A 23429-nucleotide genomic window follows, 5' to 3' on the forward strand; every position below is an offset into this window, starting at 1 on the left:
CAGACACAAACTGTCTGAATTTTAACCAACTGCACATGAAATCACACAACACTCATCTGTTATGCTTGCACTCAGAGGATAGTTTATTGTAAAATCATTAGTAAAGTGAATAGGTTTAGGAGGAACTGATTACAAGTTTCAGAAAGTAAAATCATTAGAGCAGTTGATTATATAACATGCATAGGTTAAGTATACCACCACCCAGACACCTGCACTTTATCATGTGCATGGTTGCATATTTAAAGCTGATTCCTTTCAGACAGAAGAGAGGCCACTGGGGAGAAAGCTGCAGTCCCTCTAGTTAATCTGTCAATAACAGTAAAAACAACAAGGGAAAAAAAATTAATAGTAGTAGTACTGCACACAAAAAAAACTTTCATACTGTACTCAAGAAGGGACGTGATTCAGAATAAAGATGAAAAATAATTTCATTTTAGTTTGGAATACTTTTGCAGTATATTTTGTGTTGTATCATCTTTTGAGATTTAGTACAAAATTAACACTATTTAGAGATGTTAGTATTTGGCCACTTTTAAAAACGAAAATCTACCTTGGCCTTTAAAGTTTTCATTGTGGCTTGGACTCAGACTTTGAAATGACAACATATTAGAATAAGCGCTTTAATATAAACCTGTGATTTGAGTTTGAGCCAGCACTATGATCAGAGCTGTTGTTATAGAAAATGAGTGACCTTCTGACCAGCCAGAATTGAGAATTTATCAACACTTTGGTATAAATACATAGAATATATGATACAGTATATGTGGGGCTCAATATTCTCCTTCAGTAGATATATGAGAAAAAGAGAAAGAGAGAGCAATTCACAATTAGACTCAGGACATTATATTATCTATTAACTATGATATGATATGATATGATATATGATATGATATGATATATGATATGATATATGATATGATAGATAAAAAAGGAGAACAAACCACACAGTGGCGCAGCATTACTGCCTTCTTAGATCTCTGCAGGAAACATATTAATTGTTTAAATAAAAAAGAGATTTTGTGTGTGTTTTTTCATTTTATTTCTGTAATTAAATGTAAAAAAAACATTCAAATGTTGAGGATGGAGGATAGACAATATTGTAAATCGGGACATAGAGCTCTCAAGCAATTTTGAGTATACAAATAATAAAATTAACCATCCATGATTACTTTAAATGTGCATAACGGATAAATAAAGCTGGAATTTATTGGGTTTTGATGAAAAGTATGCACTTTTATTTTTCTGAATTTAAGATAAATGTATTTTTTATTGCATTTAAAGACTCTGCACATGGATGTATTGCTGTCATGAGAATTAATGTTTGTTGATGCTACAGGTTCATAAAAGATATGTATGCACATTTAAAGTAAAGATAATGCTAAAAATATTCTGTGCATAGTAAACATATAACTTCATGAGAATCAACACTTTGTGGGAACCAAGGCTAGGTTTAAAATTTTCTGAAGTCATTTGCCTAGAAAATAAAAAAGCATAATCTAAAGTGTAATCTAAAACTGATGACTCACCATAGCATATGTAGGACACACTGAGGTATTTAGCAGTGTTGGGACAAGGATCTGAAAAGATGGTGGATGAAGCTTCTACAGTGCAAGACTGCTGGTTATTACACCTGCAAATTAAAGTAAGATGTTAACATGGCCTCTTGGAGCACTGGACAGCAAGTAAGTGCATCTACTAAGTAAAAGCTTTTAAAATAAAATAAAATAAAATAAAATAAAGCTTAAAAAGAAACAAAAAATTACAGTGTCGCCAGAGTTGACAATGTGTTCGAAGCATAACAGTTGGTCTTCTTGGTCAAACCACTGGGGAGTCCACTTGAACAGGTTGTAGAGTCAGAACGCCCGAAGTTCGCATTTATGATCTGAAGATATCCACCTTGAGCTGCACAGATATAGAGGTAAGCTTGCTGTAGATCAGCAGCAACAGCAAAAGTAATTAAAAGCTTAGTAGCACAACTATTAGGACAAATAGTTCTTACCACATTCCAGTGTGGAATAGCTGTGCTCACAGATCACAGTTGTTTCTAGAGGAAGGAGACAAAGCAAATGCATGCAATCTGACAATATACAGATATTGGCAAGTCCAGCACTCCAGCCTTGCATAAGTATTCATAGATCATTCTATCAACAATCTATTAAAACCCAACACTGCTCTTCACCCTACAACTTCATCCCAACAGTGAAGCATGGCGGTGGTGGTAGTAGCACCATGTTGTGAGGATGACTTTTATCAGCAGGGACTGGAAAGATGGTTAGGGTTTTGAAACTTTCACCTTCCAATATGGAAACAACCCTAAGCATGATGCCAAAGCTACACTGGAGTGAAAAAACCATGAAAAACCAAGAACGTGAATGTATTAGAATGGTCCAGTCCAATCTGACAGAGCTTGAGCAATTTTGCTAAGAAGAATGGACGTAACAGACATATCGGGATTCTGAAATGCAAATCGAATAGCGACATATCCCATAAGATTTACAGCAGAAACAAAAAATAAGATTTAGTATGTTGCTCTTTTTCAAAGTAATAAAAATAAAGGAAGTGGGAGCTTTCCTCATGTAGATTGGGAGTGTGACTTGTATAAAGACCGGATCAGTATTGCGTTGTTTTTGGCATCTTTTTCTGAGCAAATTGACAGATTTAATGTCTTGTGCACACCTTTTGCCAACTGACATGACACAATTGCACATGAACATTGAAAAATCGCTATGCCTCCTTTAATGTTTTGCATAAATTGGCAGCAGAAGCCTGCAGAGTGTGAGCAAGAGTATTCAGTATTGGATCAGTATTAGAGTGCTAGTAATGAACATCCTGAATTCTGCACTCTGATGCCAATTTCATAAGACTCTTCATAAATTCTAATATAGCCTACTCTACAGACTACTTACCGGCATCGTAGCAGCTGTAACTGGTGTCGTAGTATTTGTAGGTTCCTTTACATGGGTCAGATGTCTGAAGTGCAGCCGTGTTTACCTCACATGCACTTAGTCCATTGCATCTGTTTGGGTAAACAAACAAAATGCTCTCAGTGGGGTTATAGTGTCTGCTTAAGCACATTCAGAATAAATAGCAGAACTATGTTGTGTATAACAGAAGAAAAATAAAATAGCAGTGCCTGTCTATTTATTTAGAAAGGGGTGACACAAATCTGTGAATTAGATTCTAGCATTTAGCAGCACAGTAGTATAAATTATTTGTAAAGAATTATATAAATGATATTAAATCACTTGTGTTTAAATTTCTTCCAATTGTGGTAGAGCTTTTGTGTATATTATAACCCAAGAAACACTGTACCTCTCAGCAATAGTGGAAATACTCGTGGAACAGCTGGTATCAGTAACCTGAAGAGGGGGATGTGCAGTACTGCAGATGGAACTATCCGTACGGCCATACAAACTATTCTCCACCCATATAAGTCCACGATCTGAAAACATATAAATATAAAAAGTCTTTCAGATTCAAAGAAATAAAAATTTATTACAGCATTGCTATATCTAGTTTCCTATAATAATGCAATGTTTTCATACAGCTATACAGAATGAAAGATATTTAAACTTACCACAAGTGAGGCGATGGATATCACCATCACAGGTAATCACATTCTCTGAAAGAACAGATTATGCACATAGACATTTAAAGTAAACCTGAATTATTTGTTCAGGTTCTCTGTGAAACCATTATCACATGTTAGGTTATTTAAAATAATGCTGTTTGACTGCATTAAAAATTACCTCCAGAAACAAGCAGCCCAGGTGCTGCAATAAGCACTGTAAGGCAAATACAGATAGCTTACTATCAAAAGAACATAAAATGTAGTACTTTACTATTTCTCCTGTTAAGATAGAAGATGTCAAATGTAGCTTACAACACCCATGGATTTCATATGGAAAAGCATGGATGAAACTTACAGGTGAGTAGTGTAAGCTTCAGGCAGAGCATCATGATGCTGAATGTGTTGAAGCAGCGATGATGGATGTAGATGCTGTTGGATGTGTTGAAGTGCTGCACCACTGGCACTGATCTCTCTATATATACACTATATGGAGTACCAGTAAATGAAAACAAAAATACTCGCACTAAAGCCACTCCCTTATACATACACATACATACATATAGGTCAAACCATAATGGTTTGATTATAATTAGTTTTAATTACAAACAATTTCACAGGAATTCAAGCAAACAAGAATGATTGAATACTTGGAGTAAGTGCATCGTTACACACTGGGTAATGTTGTCCCTAGGAGTCGAAATGTCAGTATTTGAGCACTTGTTTTTTGCAGGAATTTGTCCTAACCATGGTACAGTGAGGGAAAAAAGTATTTGATCCCCTTCTGATTTTGTACTTTTGCCCACTGACAAAGAAATGATCAGTCTATAATTTTAATGGTAGATTTATTTGAACAGTGAGAGACAGAATAACAACAAGAAAATCCAGAAAACGCATGTCAAAAATGTTATAAATTGATTTGCATTTTAATGTGGGAAATATGTATTTGACCCCCTCTCAATCAGAAAGATTTCTGGCTCCCAGGTGTCTTTTATACAGGTAACGAGCTGAGATTAGGAGCACACTCTTAAAGGGAGTACTCCTAATCACAGCTTGTTACCTGTATAAAAGACACATATATTAATTATATATGATAATTAATCTTATTTTAGAACTCAAATTTTGCACATTTATTCCTGAAATAGATTTTTTTTTGTTTTAACTATGACAAAGACAATTTTTAATAAAAAATTACTGGGTGACTAGAAAGAATTAATACAGTCTCGAATTTGAATCACTTCATTGATTCAACCTCTAACACGGCCCATGTGGACTGAAATGCTGTTTTAAACGTAATCCAATGACGTCTTGATGCGATATTTGACATTATGCTACACAGAGCTTTTTTGTGCAGTGTAATAATAATTGCAATAAACTCTTACTAAAGGGCACTAATGCAAATAACTATCGAAAAACCAGTATAAGTGTTCACATTGCTAAGTCTCCAGCCTTCATGACTAACCCTTTCTTTTCCTGTCTTCATCTGCAAGCTGTAATTAAAATACAATGTAACACATTTCTATGGGAGTGCCCTTGTAAAAGACAAGTGTAATTAAGTGTACTTTTAAAAAGTATGCTTAATATGAGCAGTACATACTTTTAGGGTTAACTCTTTATACCTGTTTTAATACATAAAACATGTATTATTTTAAAACAACTATTATGCTATACCTAAATATTCATATCGTATATTACTTTTCTGTGTGCTCTCCCAAAATGACAGTCACATGCTTGTTGCTCTCAAGTCTGAGAGAAGAACGGAAATGGCAGAAAGTTATCTTACAGCTTCAGTTATCTTACAGGTTCCTAATAGAGTGTCTGTTAAAGTATCAAAAAGCTGTTAAACCAGCAAGAGCGAAATATTTCTCAGGCATAATTGCACAAAATGCTCATAGTCCGCAAATACTGTTTAATACTGTAAATACTATAATAAACCCAGTGTTCAGTGTTGGTCCTGATACATCAGCAAATACCTATGAAATGTTTCTAAAGTTTATTATTGAACAGATTGATGGCATAAGATCATCCATTACACCTTCTGTCTGATGAATCTGTTCTAACTGCTTTTGCTGATAATTTCAGTTAGTTTGAGCCAGTCTCACTATTATAATGTGTTGTGATGCATTTACTCTAAGCATTCAATCATTCCTGTTTGCCTAAATTCCAGTGAAATTGATCTTCAAATATAAGGCTTTTTGGGTGTGTCCAGGGAGTGGCTTTATATGGGATGAAAATAGTCTCAAAATTATTAACAGATGCATGCACAATTATCCATAAACTTGATAAATGTTGCAAATGCATCTTACTATCCACAGATAAATACCTTACAATTTGTGTCTACGAAATTCAGAATTAAATGAAAGTGCAGTGATTTAGACAAATAGAGACATACAGTTGCAAATTTATTCAAAATTATTCAACCCCCATTGCAAATCAGGTTTATTGTCAAATTGTACAGACATTCAGCTGTTTGCAATGAAAAAAATCAAACAAACTATCAATAATAATTATGCTATGCAATGGGGGTTTGATAGCCACCGTATTTGTGAATACCACACGTGCATTCATTGACGTCTTTTCTGAGTCAATCCTGTTCGGTTCATTTGGATTTTGAGACTTTCAGAGAATTGACTGAGAAGGTCCTGACTGCAGCCTACAGAACGGGGCAGGGCTGCACTTTTGGCAGTGCGACATGTGTACCTCTGTCCATAACATGTCTCATTGGTTAGTGGCAATGTAATGATGTTAACGCTTCAGCATGTACTCACTGGACTTTTCTAATGTTCTCATTTATTTGTGCATCCTCATTTCCTTTCCTTGCTTCCATTCCTTGCATCCTAGCTCCCCCCCCCTGCTACGAGCTGCGAGGAGAGAGGAATTGAAGCAAGTCAAATGGAATATCCTCTCTCTCTCAAAAGTCACTTCAAAGCGACGGTATCTAATAATGATTGTGCTCAGTTGGATTACCTCACTGCTCTTCAGGGATCTGCTATTATTTTGTAGGAGCTTGGTTAATAACAACATTTTTAATAAAGCTAAATGCACTGATAGTATGTGAAATGTCTGGCTTATTCAACAATGAATTAACAGAAATGTTCATAACTTCCTGAGTTCAAAGTCCAAGTCAAGTCTCAAATCTTTCTTCTATTTTTAGTAATAGTTCTTTCACTTTAACATCCACTGTGAGAGCTTTGGGGGGCTAAAAAGTGTGGCACTCAAAAATAATGGTAGGAACTCAATTTTTAAGTCATTTTGTTATTGGAAATTCAGTTTGAAACAATCTTACACCATGACCAGCTTGATTACTCTCCCTTCAAAGTGCCCTTCGGAGTAGGGTGACCAGATGCAAATGGACCATTCTGACATCTATCTAAATTAATAAGAAACATGTACACTCAGCCCATTTATATTTATTTAGATTTATGTCTCTTGTATCAAACAATGCAACAAAGAGAAACATTATTGCATGAAAATATTAAGTGGGACAAAAAGGATTTCTTTTCAGTCTTCATAACTAATGTTATCTGTCTATTTCAGTTTATAACTTACTGAAATAAATAAATAAAACCTTACTATAACACTTTCACAAATTCGGGTAGTGAATGAGGAAGCTGGAGACAACTTGGAACAACTCAAGCTAGAGACAACTTGGAACAGCGTTCGAGCACGTTCCCACTTTCACATTTAGGCTCAACTATATGATTTTTTATTTTATTTGTTAAATGACTTTATTTTTATTGTATTTTAATGTGTATTCTGTGTATCTACCAGGTTACGCTGGTAAGGGAACACGAGGCGAGCTCCAGGGTATTCTACCCAGCATTGTGCAGTTTCTCATGCATGCATTCCAACTGTGCTAATGAGTAATGTCATTGTATATGCAGAGAAAAGTATGGCACCTTTTATCACTATGGACTGTAAATATATGTAAAATTTTTTATCTCCGAGTAATTTGTACATATTTTGTAGTAGTTTTTGTTGTGAAGGAGAGGTTCACCTAAAAACAAAATCATTGAGCAATAAATAAAATTGTTGGTATAATGTTGTTACACATTCACCTTATTGAGGGCAGTTATCTCATTTTAAGTTTGTTTCCATCAAGATACTGTTGCATTTTAAAGTGAATATTTAATATTAGACAATTATTCTATAAACTTCATTCTTCAAATATGCATTGGACATGCATAATGACAAAGCTATAAGAAATTAAATTAAAACTACAAGAAAGTGTTAATATTTAATTTAGAGTAGTAGTATAGAGATTTTGCAGAATGCAACTGATGGACTCTACTACGAGCTCAGAAGTAAAAACGTCACGGAAGACAGTGCATCAGCTCTTTTTAAGCATTAAACCTTGGTTAAACAGGACTTGATTAGCAATACCCAAATAAATTGTTAACTTGTTAAAGGTTTAAACAAAAAAACAGTTGCCACCTTTTTTGTGATCTCCATCATGCTGTAGCTGGCCAAGCTAATGGCAATGAATTTACCTCATCCTGTTAACACTGCCCACATTAAATTGCTAAATAGTGTGGTTGCTTTAATCTGGTGGTCCCTTTAAGTTTTTTGTGTTTATAATGAAGTTGAAGGTCACATGACAATATCAACATGGCTATTATAGTATGTCCGCGGTTGTATTAATACTTCACACACATACTGATTAGTCCACACTGTTTCAACAGCAGCATGTAATGTAAGACTTGTAAGACTTCTTCCCATGGATCTTCTATCGCATCAGGTCACCTCAAGGTTGAGGCTGAAATGTCAAGAAATGTTATATCAGAAACATGCATTAGAGAAAGATGAAGAGTATTTACGAAAGAGAAAACAATTGGAGATTGACACTATGTGAGACTAGAACAATGTGGACCAATAAGTCCCTATGCTGAAGGTGGAGGGGGATGTAGAGCTACCTCTACATCGACGGCAGGTAATTTAGGGGGGCCGGCTTTGCCATCCAAGCCACCGTGTAAGGCCACCTTGGCATTGGTGGGCAAGGCCTATGCAGTAGAAGTCTTGCTTGTGGGTCACTGCAGACAATGACAGTGTTGCAGGACTACCAACCAGACCTGCCGAGTGAGCTCGACATATGGCGGCATTCAGCCAATTCCTTCCCTGTTGTGTCGAGTTCACCCGGACATCCACGAGTGGAGCCCGGGCCAGCGCTAGTGCTGTCCCAAGTTTTAGGTGTTCTCTGGTCAGCGAGCTGTCACAGGGCAATGAAAATCGGATGCTTTCCCTCCAATAGAATGTGGAATAGTTAACATCACTAAAAGACCATCTGGCAGTGTGGAAACTACTGCCAAATGTGTCTCCATGGGTTCTGTCTACCGTAGAAAAGGGTTACCGGGTCCAGATTAGAGCTCGACCCCCCCGCTTCAGAGGTGTGCTCATCACAGTAGTCAGCACAGTCCAGAGCCCGACGTTAGAGCAGGAAATAATATCCCTCACTGTTTCGAAGCGTTTGAAACGCAACATGCTGGCGACATCTACTGGTCAAAACAGTGTAAACGCAGTGAGATCTAGGCCCAAACATAATGACACCTTTTACAAAACAATTGCAAATATCTTCACGACAGTGTAATGTTTTCAATATAATTTACAAATCATTAAATACCATTAAATATTAGTGCTTGTATTCTGTGTTTTAGTTAGGGTCTTTGCTAATCAGACCATTTACATGCAATTACTATAACCTTTTTAATTATACACACATTTGTCATTAAAGCTGCCTATAAAACACTAGCAAAATGAAGGGATAATGTTATAACTCAGGGGAAGGAGCATGATATTAAGGTCCAGGTATGGTTTGTAACAGCTTTATTTATTTTACATATAGTATGTTGTTTCAAGTCTTATAAGCCTGTGTGTGAAAGGGAAGTTATGTTTTGCAAAAAACAAGACAAAAATATCATTATGAATTTTTTTTTTTTATTTAAGAACAGAAGTTGTTCTAGTGTTTTAGCACTTAAATAATTAATCTTCTTGCACAGAACTTCTCCTACTTTGGAAAACAACAACAACAAAAAAAAACTCATTCACATGGCACAGATGTAGCTGGTATTGACATTTTTTGGCAAGGTGGAAGAAATGAAGGAAGAAAGTTTGATGTTTTTCCCACAACTCCAGTGGATCACTTGTTCTGTTAACGTAACGTGTATTTAAGTATAGTTGTACTTCAACTTTTGCATCTGCAGTGACATCGTGGAACTTTGTGTCTCACTTATCTTATTGTCCAAGAGATCCCATAGGTTCTCCTCTCCATCTCCCTGTCCTTCTGCTGAAGTGGTTGCAGCTGAAGTTAATGGCTACTCTTCACAGAACATCCAATTAAAAAGGACATTACATGCAAAAAAAATTGTGTAAATTTATATTGTCACCAGTGGCAATTTCAGCTAAAATATCTTTTGCAAAGTTAATATTTTTGGTCACAAATGCAACTGTTATAAATGTAGTCCAGAGCCCTGCCAAAGTTTAATTTCATTGGTTTTAAATGAAAAATTATATAATCCTGATAGTATTGTATTTTTTAAAAAATGTACCTGTAATCTGATGACTTGTGGAAAAGACCCCCCTCACACTTGAACCTCAAAGAGCACACCCAGTCCCTGTCTGAGGTTGACGCCAACCAAGTTCTGCTGACGCCAAAAACTGCTGACACCAGAGTCTGCTGACAAGGCCGATTAAGTTCTGCCATCCTGTTCCACTGGACGTCTCTCTTTTCACCCTGCTAAAGCTGATAACCCACACCTGGGTGCTACACCTGAATCACATTCACTTAATGAGCACTTATGTGTATATAGCCACAATTTGCACTGCACTCCTAGATTTGTCATTTGTTGCGGTTGATACTATTTTTGTATTCAAGGTCTTTGTTAATATTTAATTCTTACTTTAGTGTTTCATTTGCTGTTCATAGCTCTTGTTTTGCTTTTTGTTAGGCATCTTCATTAAAACTGAAAATCTGCACTTGCATCTGTCTCCACCTCCAAATTGTAACACCAACACAACAAAGGACTTTATCAGGGAGAAAAAGCTGAAGGTTTTAGACTGGCCAAGTCAATAACTGGACCTTAACCCAATTGAGTAGCATTTCACCTCTTGAAGAGGAGACTGAAGGGAGGAACACCCTAAATTAAGCAACAACTGAAAGAGGCTGCAGTAAAAGCCTGGAAAAGCAACACAACAAGAAACCAATACTTTGGTGATGTCAGTGAGTCAAAGGCTTAATGCAGTTATCGCAAGCAAGGGATATGCAGCCAAATATTAAGCGTTATTTATTTCAAGATGTATCTGTTCCCATACTCTTTGTATAGGGGTTCTTATCTGCTTAAAAAGTTTCTAGTTTGGTACTTCCCCATCTGATTTATTAGCCCAGAGAAAGCAATCAAAGGTACTGTGGTTAGGACAAATTCCTGCAATAAAACAAGCACTCAAGTACTGACTTTTCAACTCTTGGTGCAACATTATCTAGGCCAGTGTAGGTGCAGGTTTTCATTCCAACCAAGCAGGAGGCACACCTGATTCCACTTGTTTAATCAGTTGATCTTGGCTTTCAATAGATTCAGGTGTGGCTTCTGCTTGGTTGGAATGAAAACCTGCACCCACATCTGCACTTTCCGGATAAGACCGCCCACCCCTATAGTGAAACATTTGCACCAAGTATTCAGTCATTGCTGTTTGTCTAAATTCCAGTGAAATTGTTTGTAATTAATCTAATTATAAGGAACCATAATGTTTGACCTAGAAATTCATACATTTGCAATTATAATGTTTTCTGGGCGGGTCAACGGAGTGGCTTTAGTGCAAGCATTTTGTTTTCAGTTACTGGCAGAGATGGAAACTCGAGTATGGAAATGTAAGGTGCAGAAAAATGACTTGCAATTTGATTGGAGTCGTAAACAACTGACTCAAGATTTGGACTTGAAGACAGAGACTTGTGAAAAACATGTCATTTTGGTTTGGTATTCCCGATTCTCTCTTTACTACCCTACATGACAGCATCAAACCACATTTTTCTATTCATTCCTTCCCAATCAGTATGTCCCCCATCCCGCAACTTGTGATTATGTCCCACATTTTGATTGGAAATAAAAAGTTTGAACAGACATGGGATGTGTCCAAAGTTGCATACTGTGACAGCATATAGTGCAGTCGATGCAGTACCTACGGCATGGCTGTTGAAACAGTACGTACTAATCAGTATACGTGTATAGTATCAATACAATCCTGGACATACTACATCAGCCATGTTGGTATTGTCATAACCTTCAACTTCATCATAAACACAAAAATCTTAAAGGGACCACCAGATTAAAGCAACCACACTAAGGTGAAATGCACATCAGGAAAGTTACCTGAATTAGCAATTTAATGAGGGCAGTGTTAACACGCTGAGGTAAATTCATTGCTGTTAGCTTGGTCAGCTAAATATATTTACAAATATATTTACATATATTTACAGTCCATAGTGATAAAAAAGCATGCGTTTTCTCTGCATATACAATGACATTACTCATTAGCACAGTTGGAATGCATGCATGAGAAACTGCACAATCCTGGGTAGAATACCCTGGAGCTCGCCTCGTGTTCCCTTACCAGCATAACCTGGTAGATACACAGAATACACATTAAAATACGATAAAAATAAAGTCATTTAACAAATAAAATACACTTCCTATAGTTGAGCCTAAATGTGAAAATGGGAACGTGCTCGAGTGCTGTTCCAAGTTGTCTCCAGCTTGAGTTATTCCAAGCCTGTCTCCAGCTTCCTCATTCCCCACCCGAATTTGGGAAAGTGTTATAGTAAAGTTTTATTTATTTATTTTTCTCATGTTTTTACGATAATGGCATTGCTGCTGCAGCTGCCCCTACTGCCATGACCTGTGGTGCTGACTGTTCCTACTTTGACCTGTGGTCGGGATTGCTACTGCTCTGACCTAAAACAAAATAGTTTATTCTTGCAGTTTAAAAACATTTCAGGTAATTTTTTTTTTATCATCAGTCTTGGTCTTTCTCCTCACTTTTTGCAAGTTTAGACAGGTTTCAAGATGATGTGAGCCAAATTTGGTAAAGATTGGACAAAATGTGGAGGAATAGCAGCAAAAATGGCAGTTAGATGTAAGCAATTTTAGCACGTTAGTGTTACTTTTGACCAGTAGGTGGCGATGGCACAATTTGTTGCATAGCGTCAGGTCATGGTCCTGAAGAGCCTAGCAACATTTGTGTCAATGCACAAATTTGTTGGTTAGGTACAGCCTCACATCCTTTTTGCAGGCTTTACTGTCAGGTTCGTTGTCCCAGTACAGACAAACTGTTTGGAATATTCAAAATTCTTTTCATAATTTTTCTGAGGCTTACTCTGAAGATGACACTTGCCAGATTTGGTGCTGAATCTTCCGAGTCTGTCATAACCACTGAGCTATCACTAGTAGCTGTTTCACTCCCATTGGTAGTTGCTGCACCAAGTCTCTCCAAATTTGCATAAAGTTAAACTTTTCTCAACTTTGTTGCATCACTGGACACACCCACATCTAGTCACCAATGGTCACTATCACTCATGTCACTGTTAGTTGCCAGCTTTCATTGAATATTAATGGTTTCTGGTCACTTTGTCCCTACGAATCGCTGTATGTGTGGATGAAGAGTCACCAGTACTGCCCCGCAAGCGTGAGGTCTTATCCATATTTAATTCAGAGGTATAAAGTAGGGGTGCTCCGATCAGGATTTTTGGGGCCGATCACCAATCCCCGATTGCTGGAAGCTGTATCATTTGATACCAATACCGATCACAGGGTCTTTTTGAAGCCTTCTATTTATCATGTAGCATTATTTATTAAACTATATTTAACAACAATGTATATTAAGTATTAAAATTAAGAGATGAGAAAGTATCATGAATTGACAACTGTTTATTTAAGTTTTGATTAATAAGCTGCGCAGTTAGGCTCAACATGGACATGGGACATACACGCAAACTCCAAATGTCACTTTGTGACTCAGTGAAACTGATTGATGTTATGTTATCCTTCATAAGGCTGTCGACATGTGTAAACACTGTTTGGTATAACTGCAGCAGGCATACCATCAGTGAAATATTTACGCCCTGGCAGAGTGAACGTGAATCCAAGTAGGACATGAGTCGCCGGAACCCTTTGTCTTCCACAATAGATAGCGGCTTGTGATCAAGGCATATGAATTCCATTATTTTGTCTAATATTTCTTTATGCTTCTTGCAGCCCTTGCTGTAGGATTGCTGTCTTCTAAATGTCTGTTACCGACAGCTGAGTGAGTGGTGCCTGAGTTGCTGAACTACGCCACTCTCTCTTCGTGCTAGCTAACTTTGAAAACTGCTCATATTCCTTTACGTGACTAATCTTCAAATATCTGATGAGGTTGGTGGTGTTAAAATGTTAAAATGTCTCGCAAGTTTTGCATCATCTGATTGGTTCTTCTGGATCAACCTTTATAGAGACTGATGAAACTATTTAAAGCGATTATCAGCCGATAATGATTGGCGACCGATCAATTGGGGCACTCTTAATATAAAGGTTACCGTAAAAGGTAGTATTTTCTTTAATGTTTTCAGAAAATGTCATTAATTAAATTCTTAATAATACTATCATTAAAGAAAGAATCCTTTAAGGGAGCATTATTAAATTTACAGTAACCATGTAACGTTGGAGTTTCATTAATAATGCTGCCCAATTTAAAATGTACTTGTTTATGATCTGAAAAGGGAGCAAATGAATGAGACACACTTTTAACAAATTGAAGAGCTGATGAGGAAACTAAGAAAAGGTCAGTTCTAGATTTTGAAGACATATTCCTATTAGACCAAGTGAACTCAGGGTAGAAAAATGCCAGGAATTACATAGATCAGCACATAATGATAAAATGTTATCAGGTATATGTACGCCTTCATTTCTCCTGGGAGGAAATCTGTCCAGTGTGTTACCCTAGCATTCATTGAAATCACTGCCTAAAATTACAATGGAATCTGGGTATTTAAGTACTTTTTTCGCTTCAGAAGTTATCTGAGAAAAGAGTAAATTGTTAGCAGAATGGGAATTACAGTCATAAATATTACAAACAATAAAGGCTGAATTATCTTGCTTGAGCAACATTACGATCCATCTACTTTTGTTTGAAAACCTCAAACTGCAGTACATGCCCCTTAAATTTGTGTAAACAAAGATTTTGGTAATATTATTGAGGTATAGTCTACTGTCATCTACTGTTTTCCCTTTTTTTTGTTGTTGTTACATGTTTATATGTTACAAGTTTTATGTAAGTGCTCATTTTGTTCTCCTGAAGGTGTACAGTATCATCACTGTTTCTTCAATAATAAAAAAATATTTAATGAACTGTCCCTGCACATGTATTCACACATCTCTCATCCATGTTATGCTGACATTTAGAATATTTATTGCACAATCATTATCAAAGTGGATTAGTTCAAGAGGAAGTGATTACATGTAAAAGCAAATAATTAAGTTCAAGAAATAAATTCTTCACAGCAGTTGACTATATACCATGCAAATATTAAGTATACCACCACCAAGACTCCTGCAGTGTATCTTTTCAGACTAAAGGGAGGCCACTGGAGAGAAATCTGGAATCCCTAAAGTTATTCTGTAAATAAAAATAGAAAGAACTTTCATATTGTACATATTAGAATGTTTTGTTTTTTTATCTTTCATTTAATAGAAACGTTCATAATAATTGTATATAAAGTCTGTATTGTGTTGTATGATTGTTTTATATTTAATAAAATATTAACATGGATATTAGTGTTTGGTCACTTTTTATAATTGTATCTGTTCCTATTTACCTCTTTACTCTACTGCTATCTTGCCTTTTAAATTAATTACATGTTCTTGCACTATATGAATATATGTACTGAATAAAACATGACAGAGCGTGCTGTTACAGGAAATTATTCACTGACTGGGTGGTGTAACGTGGTGCGGTTATTGTTACCACCACGAAGTTGATTATTTTCCAATGACAGCAAAATGTTTTTTTCCTCTAATACCATAGCATGATTAAAATTTTAAATTTATTATTAAACGTGTCATGATATTAAAATTTTATGTTTACATTTAATGCTGCTGTGGAATGCCTGTGACCAGAAATTTCTCTGTCCTGAAGACTTTCCTGTGTTGCAAAGTGCTAACACTCATAAATGTTAAATAAACATCTCTGTACAAAAACCTTCACTATATCAATGACTAAATGTCTTTTTACATTTTTACAAATCTGTTATTACTAGCCTTTGATTATATGGAGCGCCCCTCCTAGATGTCCCTGTGAATGAGCTGTTTCGATAGAAACAAGTGTATTTATATAAACTTGTGATTTAAATTACATCTGACTTACTGAATACTTTCTGACCACCCAGAATTAATAATTCATCAGCACTGTAGCACCAAGACAGTAATATAGGATTTATCTAGGGCTCAGTATAGGCTGAGTCATGTTCATTAGATCTTTGAGAGAGAGGAACTCACAGTTAGACACAGGAGTACACAATTGTCAGGTACTTATAGGTGCCAAAGCAGGGGTCAGAGAAGACGACATTTGTAGCAGGCACCTCGCAGCTGCTCTGTTCTTCACATCTGCAAAACAACAGGTTTTCATTTGAATTGTCTCCACAGATATCAGTAATGTATTTTTAATGAAAACAATCCTAAGTGATACTGATAAAGATCACACTTCACTTAATACTTCTGTTACCTAGCTGCAATTTTATTTAGTGCATCAGGTGTATAGCAGTTTTTGTTGGAAGTCTGACTGGCAGGTCGTCCAGAAGAACATGTGGTGGAATCGGTTCGGCCGTAGTTAGCGCTGATGATCTTTATACGGTGAGCACCTAAAGTTAGTTGAATTTATCACAAGGAAAAATAGGCTATTAAAAATAAGCAGCTATAAAGAAAAGCAGTGAGAAAAGACCAAAGTTGTGTTGAATGAATGCTAGATCTGCTAGCTATAACACTCATCACTACTTTCCTAGAACATGGGATATTGTCTTAAAATCTATAATAGGTAGTAGATAATGTAAATGTTATTATATAATATGTCATGTAATAAAACAGAACAACATAACATAACATAATGGGTAAAAAATAAGGGAACGTAACAATCTGCAAAGATGTACAACCTGTAGTCATATAACAAAATGTGTATACGTTATGATACTAATTTTACACTGATATGTGGAAACAAAATGAAAATAAATATACAGATTATTCACCCCCTTGTGAAAATAAAGCATACCTACATGCATAAATATTATACTTCAAGTATATAAAGAACAATAAAAATACATTTTTCATTTCTTGCAATTTCTAGAAATGCAGCTAAAATACTTTTCTGTATTTTTCAAAACATATTTTTAAAGTAGTACATTAAAAATTATACTTCAATGAGGTGTAAGGAACTACACTTGAATAAATAATCCAATTTAGGAGGTACACTTCAGTATATTTAATTGTTTTTTCAACTTAAGTCTATTTTATTATAAAGATAATGTTTTTTTTTTTTTTTTTAAAAAGTAAATGATGATAGTACATTAAAGAGATACACTTCTATGATATAGGAGGCTTAGGTTAAATTCCTAATAAATTTAAACAATTTGGAGAAAGTAGCTTTAAAAAATAAAATTTAAAAAAAAGCGGCGAGGAAAGGTCAAAGTTGTGTTGAGAGAATTCTAGATTCTAGACCACTACTCAGCGCCTAGAATGTGCATTTATAGTTTAAATCTTTGTTATATAATAATTTGTATGCAATGTAATGCTATTATACATATGTTGTATAATGTAATAGGTATATGGTAATTAATAGGGAAATAAAAGGTTTACAAACCGCAGTTCAGTGTAGCAGTACTTGATTCACAGGTCACAATTTCCCCTGCAGGAAACAGATTCATTGTGTAATTTAAAGAAAGAGTTGTTTTGTGTGGTAATTGGACATAACTTACATGTTTAATTAGAAAATTTAATTAAAAAAATTGTGAAAATGAGTATAACAGGGCTCGATGTAGGATCAGACCTTTAGGGGTATTCAGCTGTAAAGTTAAACAGTTAAACTGTACAACGTCATGGTCCGGGCCATATCCCCTGTGTATTTCTGTGTGTTTTCCTATTTTCCCCCTTCCTAGTGTCCCTTCCTAGAGCGTGAAGATTCAAAGAAGATTCAAAGCGGGCGAGTGCATCTATTGTGGTCAACTGGGCCACTTCCTGGTTACCTGCCTTCTCCTCCTGCCTGCAGTTGGAACTACCTTCTGCTGTAGTGAGCAAATCCCCACGAGCTTTGTCTCCACCTGATCTCTCAGCCATGACTGCTGAGTACCATGACCTGGGAGAGGTCTTCAGTAAGAACTGGGCCCTTTCCTTGCCACCAGCCTTATGATTGCATTGCAGCCTTATGATGTTTGACCTGCTCTTGGGTTGTGTCATTGAGCACAGACAAGTCAGAGCTGACCATGAGGAGATCCTGGCCATTACTGAGCGACACAGATCCACTACCATAAAGCAGGGTTTTACCGCCTCTTTATCAGGGACTACAGCCGAGTAACAGCTCTCACTAGGCTTACCTATACTTCTACTCTCTTCATGTGGACTCCTGAGGCAGAGGCCACATTCACTATGCTCCAAGAGCTATTCACCTCTGCCCCTATGCTGATCTAACCTGATTCCTCTTGGCACTTCATCATGGAGCTTGAGACCTCAGATTCGGGTGTGGGTGCCCCGGCTTCACCAATCACTCAAGCCTGCTCATGCTCTGCATCACTCCCCCTTCTCTGTGGCACATCAGTTGAACATTGGACAACCACTCAGCTGGTCTGAATTCAAATCCTAGATATGAACAACTAACTCACGTCTGCAGTTAGTCAGGTTTTCTTTATAAAAACTGTTCATTAACTAAAAATACTTAATCTTTTCCAAGAATGGTTCAACACAAGCAGAAATATAAATAGAAAACCTTTACATTTATTCAGGTACAATTTTTTTTGTGTGTTTTGTTGCTGTTAATTCTACATTATGAGCATAGCTATTTGACTCTGCAAACTACTGTCATGAATAGAATAGCTTGCTAGCTGGCCAGTGTCATATTTATATCAGAGAAATCATGAAAAAATTTAATCCTTGTCTTTGCTAGCTTCTGTTTAGGGATACTGGACACCACTGGGCTTTCAAGCAACTAGCTTACAGGTGCAATAGTTAAACACTTAATCATTAGACTCAAACAAACCATATATAGAACATCAAATTAAGTTAAAATTGCTAGTGTAAGTCATCATTTGAGAGCCACAACAATGATTACAAGCTACTTACATTTGTAGCTGGAAGTCGGCTGAGAGTTTATACCCCATTTTTTTCGAGCTGAGAGGCTTCAGAAAACATCATGTAATTTCCAGTAAGGGAACATAGTGAGAATTGATGCTCCCTGGTTTTTTCAGTGTATTGCGGGATTTTTTTAGGGAGCAAACTTCCAGTGCATTGGTAGGATTTGGCGATTGAAACAGCCCTTAAAATGGCCAACTCCCTGATCAGTGCCCTGACTACTGACCAAAGGAGCTGATTGAGACATACAGTACCCCTTGTTTATGTTTGGATGCGCCTCCTGACAGACATTTTATAGACACTCTATTCTATGGACCACCATAGATACTGTGGGTGGAGGTTTGTGAACATGGGCAGGAATCATTCAAATGTCAAACCCGCCTAACTGTTAGAGATCTAATCTTAAAAAAAAGTCAGATGCAGTTTAAGTTATTGTAATGTGTTAATGTCCTCCTGACAAGATGGTGTTTCACTGGCACCTGATATCCATATTCACCTCTGGGTGCAGTTTATGGTCAAAACACACCTGAACTAAGAAAAGTATTTTGTTTGTGCCACTTATTAAGGCAACCTCTAACTGCACATACTTTACCATTTTCTCATGAATCCATGCCTATTAACGTTAATAAGACATTATATGGCAGTGTTGATAGATGCTTTGATAAATATAAGCTAGCCAGTTAGAACAACCGGATATTGCAGACCAGAAATCTTACACAAAAACCTTCGAACACACTGAAGCCACCTGAAAGCTGAAAAATGTTCTTTGTAAATACTTTATTTTATGATGAACATCTTTGGTGGGAACTTAGGCTAGGTCCAATGTTTTCTGATACTTATTTGCCCTAGCCAATTTGATGTTTTTTGTTTTTTTAAAGTTATTTACCTTAGGCTACTTTTATTAATTTAGTTATTCCTGTTTACTTAATGTTTTTTTTTTAAAAAAAGTTTAAAAAAAGAAAAAAGAACAAAAAAAGGACAGAGTGTTAGGGAGAGCAGATTACTCACTAGTGCAGATGTAGGACACAGTGAGGTATTTAACAGTCCCAACACAAGGATCGTTAAAGATGGTGTTTGAAGCTTCTACAGTGCAAGTCTTCTTTCCTTTACACCTTTAAAATGAAAATAAGATGTTAACATGGCCACTTTCACCAAATTTCACTATTTCTAGTAAGTAAGATATTTAAATAAGCAAACAGTTGAAGTTACATTGCAGCCACAATTGAGAGTGTGTTTGGAGCGTAACAGTTGGTGTTCTGGGTCTGAGAACTGAGGATTCCATTTGAACAGGTTCTAGAATTTCCCCGCCCATAGTTTGCATTTATGATCTCAATAGAATCACTTCCTGCACAGAGACAAAAATAAACCTGCTGTGGATCAACAGCAACATCAAATATAATAAAACGCTCAGCAGCCCAACTGTACGGAGAAAGAGTTCCTACCACAGTCCAGTGTGCTGTAGCCTTGCTCACAGATCACAACACGATCTAGAGAAAGGAAACAAAATAATCTGGATAACCACCATGGATAATTATTTAAAAAACAAAACTTCAGGAATAGAGAAAAAATCAAGTGTCAAGAGGTTAGTATGTTATGGGCATCTATATTTTAAATATACACAGTGGAAAAATCAGGAATGTTTTGATAAACTATATTGAAAATATTCTACAGTAATTGAGAGAGTGAATTAAAAAAATAGTTAGAAAAGAGAGATATAAAAATATAAAGCCTAATTCTTTTTTTTTTTTTAATTTGATCTGAATTAATTCTAGAAAACTTCTGAGAGTATGACATGAAAAAGAGGGAGAATAAAAATAAGAATAAAGCAAAATACTAAGCACTGTAAGTATTCATAGCATTCCTCACCCATTACCTGTATTAGACATTAATCATATTATATTATATTACATTATATATATGTATATATGTGTCTATATGTGTTATATACAGGGACTGAGACAGGCCCGAACACTGAATCAGTATTAGGTTGCATTCGACATGTATTCTGATCAAATGCTATGAGCGCACCTTTGGTCAACTGACATGACACAGTTCAGTTGTTACACATCAATACAGACAGCACTTGTGTATTAAAGCATGCAGCCGAGGTTTGCAGAGAGTGAGCTTGTTCACTATGAGAATGCCAGTATTGGACCAGTATCAGTGTGTTAGTGGTGAGAATCCTTCATCCTGCATTGTGATGCCAATTCTATAAGCGTTCTATAACAAATCTCACACACCCCACTCTGTAGCCTACTTACGGCCATTGATGCAGTCGTAAGTGGTGTTGTAGTACTTGTAGGTTCCAAAGCATGGGTCGGGGTTGCCAAGTAAATCAGTTTTTAACTCACATTCTTTTAGTCCGTTGCATCTGTTTGGGATAAAAAGACCAAATGCTTTCACCAGGGTTATGGTGTTGGGTTACATCAGAATTTGAAATAAATAGCAAACATCTGCAGTTCAAACTCTTTCATCGTGAAATTATATTCATTACATAGGAGTAAATCTTATACAGTATAGAACACATTCAGACACGCGAATATCAAACACAGATCCCACAGCCTCATTTCATTCAACCCATGTGTACTTGGAAAAATAATAGTGAAATAGCCGTAGTATATTACTGGTCAACATTTTCACACTTTGTACCCCCTTGTACCCCCCATTTTCACACACACCCCCTTCGCCATCACCCTTCCCACCTTCCCAGGGGTTTTCAGGGGCAAAAAAATAATTTAGGCAATGCCCACTTCACGTTTAAATGCATATACAAATGCATCTATTTGGAGCACTAAACAGATACATAGTTTAATTGTGTTACACCCCTACATACAGATATAAATATAGTATACATATACATATGCACTTTGTTACAGTTACAAAACTGGCCATGGACATTTTTTATGTTGCAGAAAATTTATAAACTATTATATTATAAAACATTATATAGCATATATTAACTTTAGCTGTATATATATCCTAACAAGACACTGTACCTATCAGCGATAGTGGTAATCCTCAAGGCACAGTTGGTAAAAGTAACCTCAGAAAAGGGACGATTAGTATTACAGGTTATGCTGTTCGTACGGCCGTACACAGTAGACTTCACTTTTATCAGTCCAGTTTCTGAAGACATATAAATATATTATAATATATTCCTATAATATACAGTGGTACCTCGGTGTTTGAACTTAATCTGTTCCAATAGGCTGTTCGAACACTGAAATGTTCAAGCTCAGAGGCAATATTTGCACGACCGAACGGAACAAGCTTCTGTGAAGAACTGATGCGCGTGGGAGATGTACGAGTGGTTGCTGGGAGCGTTGTGGCAGTGACTCATCCCCCAACAGACACCTCGCCGGCTGCACTACCACAAAGAGCGCGGGAGGTTCGAATTAGCGGTTTGAGCGGCGGAATTTGTCCTAACACCGAGTCAAAATTTACTCGAGAAATTCGGTTCAAACACTGAATTATTCGAGCTCAGGGGCGTTCGAACACCGAGGTTCCACTGTACAAATTTACAAATTTGCATTGTGTAAAAGTTGAATTTATATTCACTTTGTGTTTTATGATTAGCAACAGTATTCAAGTACAAATGTATAACTGCAGAAAATAATTTGAGGTTTGAGTGAAAAATCAGGGTTTTTTTTCACAGTATTGAAATGTCTATTTTCCTATAATAATAAAATGTTTTCATTCACATCTATCATAGGCTTATTACACTATATGCTGTTGGAAAATGTGGGACATTTAAGCATACCACACGTGAGTCTTTGGACATCACTGTAACAGGTAATCATATTCTCTGAAAAAAGAGATTAGTCACACATCATTATTTGCTTAGGCTCTCTGAGAATCTTTTCTGATATATTAGGTTATTTCAAATGTTATTGTCTGAATGCATTTAAATATTACCTCCAGAAACCATTAAGCCAGGAGCTGAAATAATTACTGTAAAGCAAATGCATATAACTTACTCTCAGAAGAACAGAAATTGTGTTCATTGTTTCTCTTGTTACGATACAGATGGATTTTATATGGAAAAGCATGGAAAAATACATACAGGTGAAGAGGCTGAGTTTCAGGAAGAGCATCATGATTCTTGATGTGTTGAGACTGAAGCTAATTCTTCAAGTGTTGCAACAGATTTGAAATGGATCTATTTATACTGAGTACCAGGAAATAATGATAAAAAAAATACTTTGGACATCCTTGTACAAAAAAACCCTACTTGTCCCCAAGGTTGGAATAAGGTTACTTTAGATGTATTCCATTATCTTCATAAAAATGTTTTCAGTAATGTAATCCAAATATCACAATATGAAGGTAATGTAATCTGATTATTTCAAGGTCACATATGTAAATAAAGTCAAGAGAAAAGCAATATGATTTAATGTACTTTTATTTAGGGTTTATTTTAGAGCTTAAAACATGTACAGTATTTGGATTTGTTTAATTAAAATAAATAAATGTGTTAAATTTATTTGTAAAACTGGTAAGAGAGAACAAGAACT

At 36.1% G+C, this 23429-nt stretch overlaps 1 protein-coding gene and 1 long non-coding RNA gene across 3 annotated transcripts; both read right to left on the reverse strand.

Annotated features, from left to right (window-relative positions):
* Positions 1-202: 202 nt before the first annotated feature.
* Positions 203-23076, reverse strand: LOC108264892 (rhamnose-binding lectin-like). 2 transcript variants are annotated; one of them, XM_053679997.1, is made up of 22 exons: positions 22979-23076; positions 22831-22866; positions 22676-22720; positions 21912-22041; positions 21177-21286; positions 20358-20402; positions 20125-20260; positions 19924-20027; positions 17435-17479; positions 16307-16442; positions 16089-16188; positions 12123-12175; positions 3927-4054; positions 3750-3785; positions 3578-3622; positions 3313-3442; positions 2907-3016; positions 2000-2044; positions 1764-1902; positions 1527-1630; positions 942-977; positions 203-306 (listed from the first exon to the last, which is right to left on the reverse strand). In XM_053679997.1, exons 1-21 carry the CDS (start codon positions 23010-23012, stop codon positions 970-972), a joined length of 1719 nt encoding a protein of 572 aa, XP_053535972.1. In that variant the 5' UTR covers positions 23013-23076; the 3' UTR covers positions 203-306; positions 942-969.
* On the reverse strand, positions 9513-10586 carry LOC108265221 (uncharacterized). The gene is made up of 3 exons (XR_008396419.1): positions 10462-10586; positions 10111-10331; positions 9513-9876 (listed from the first exon to the last, which is right to left on the reverse strand). It is a non-coding gene; the product is annotated as an uncharacterized LOC108265221 (long non-coding RNA).
* Positions 23077-23429: the final 353 nt, after the last annotated feature.

This window comes from Ictalurus punctatus, chromosome 5, assembly GCF_001660625.3.
Source record: "Ictalurus punctatus breed USDA103 chromosome 5, Coco_2.0, whole genome shotgun sequence".
In the NCBI taxonomy this organism is placed as follows: Eukaryota; Metazoa; Chordata; class Actinopteri; order Siluriformes; family Ictaluridae; genus Ictalurus; species Ictalurus punctatus.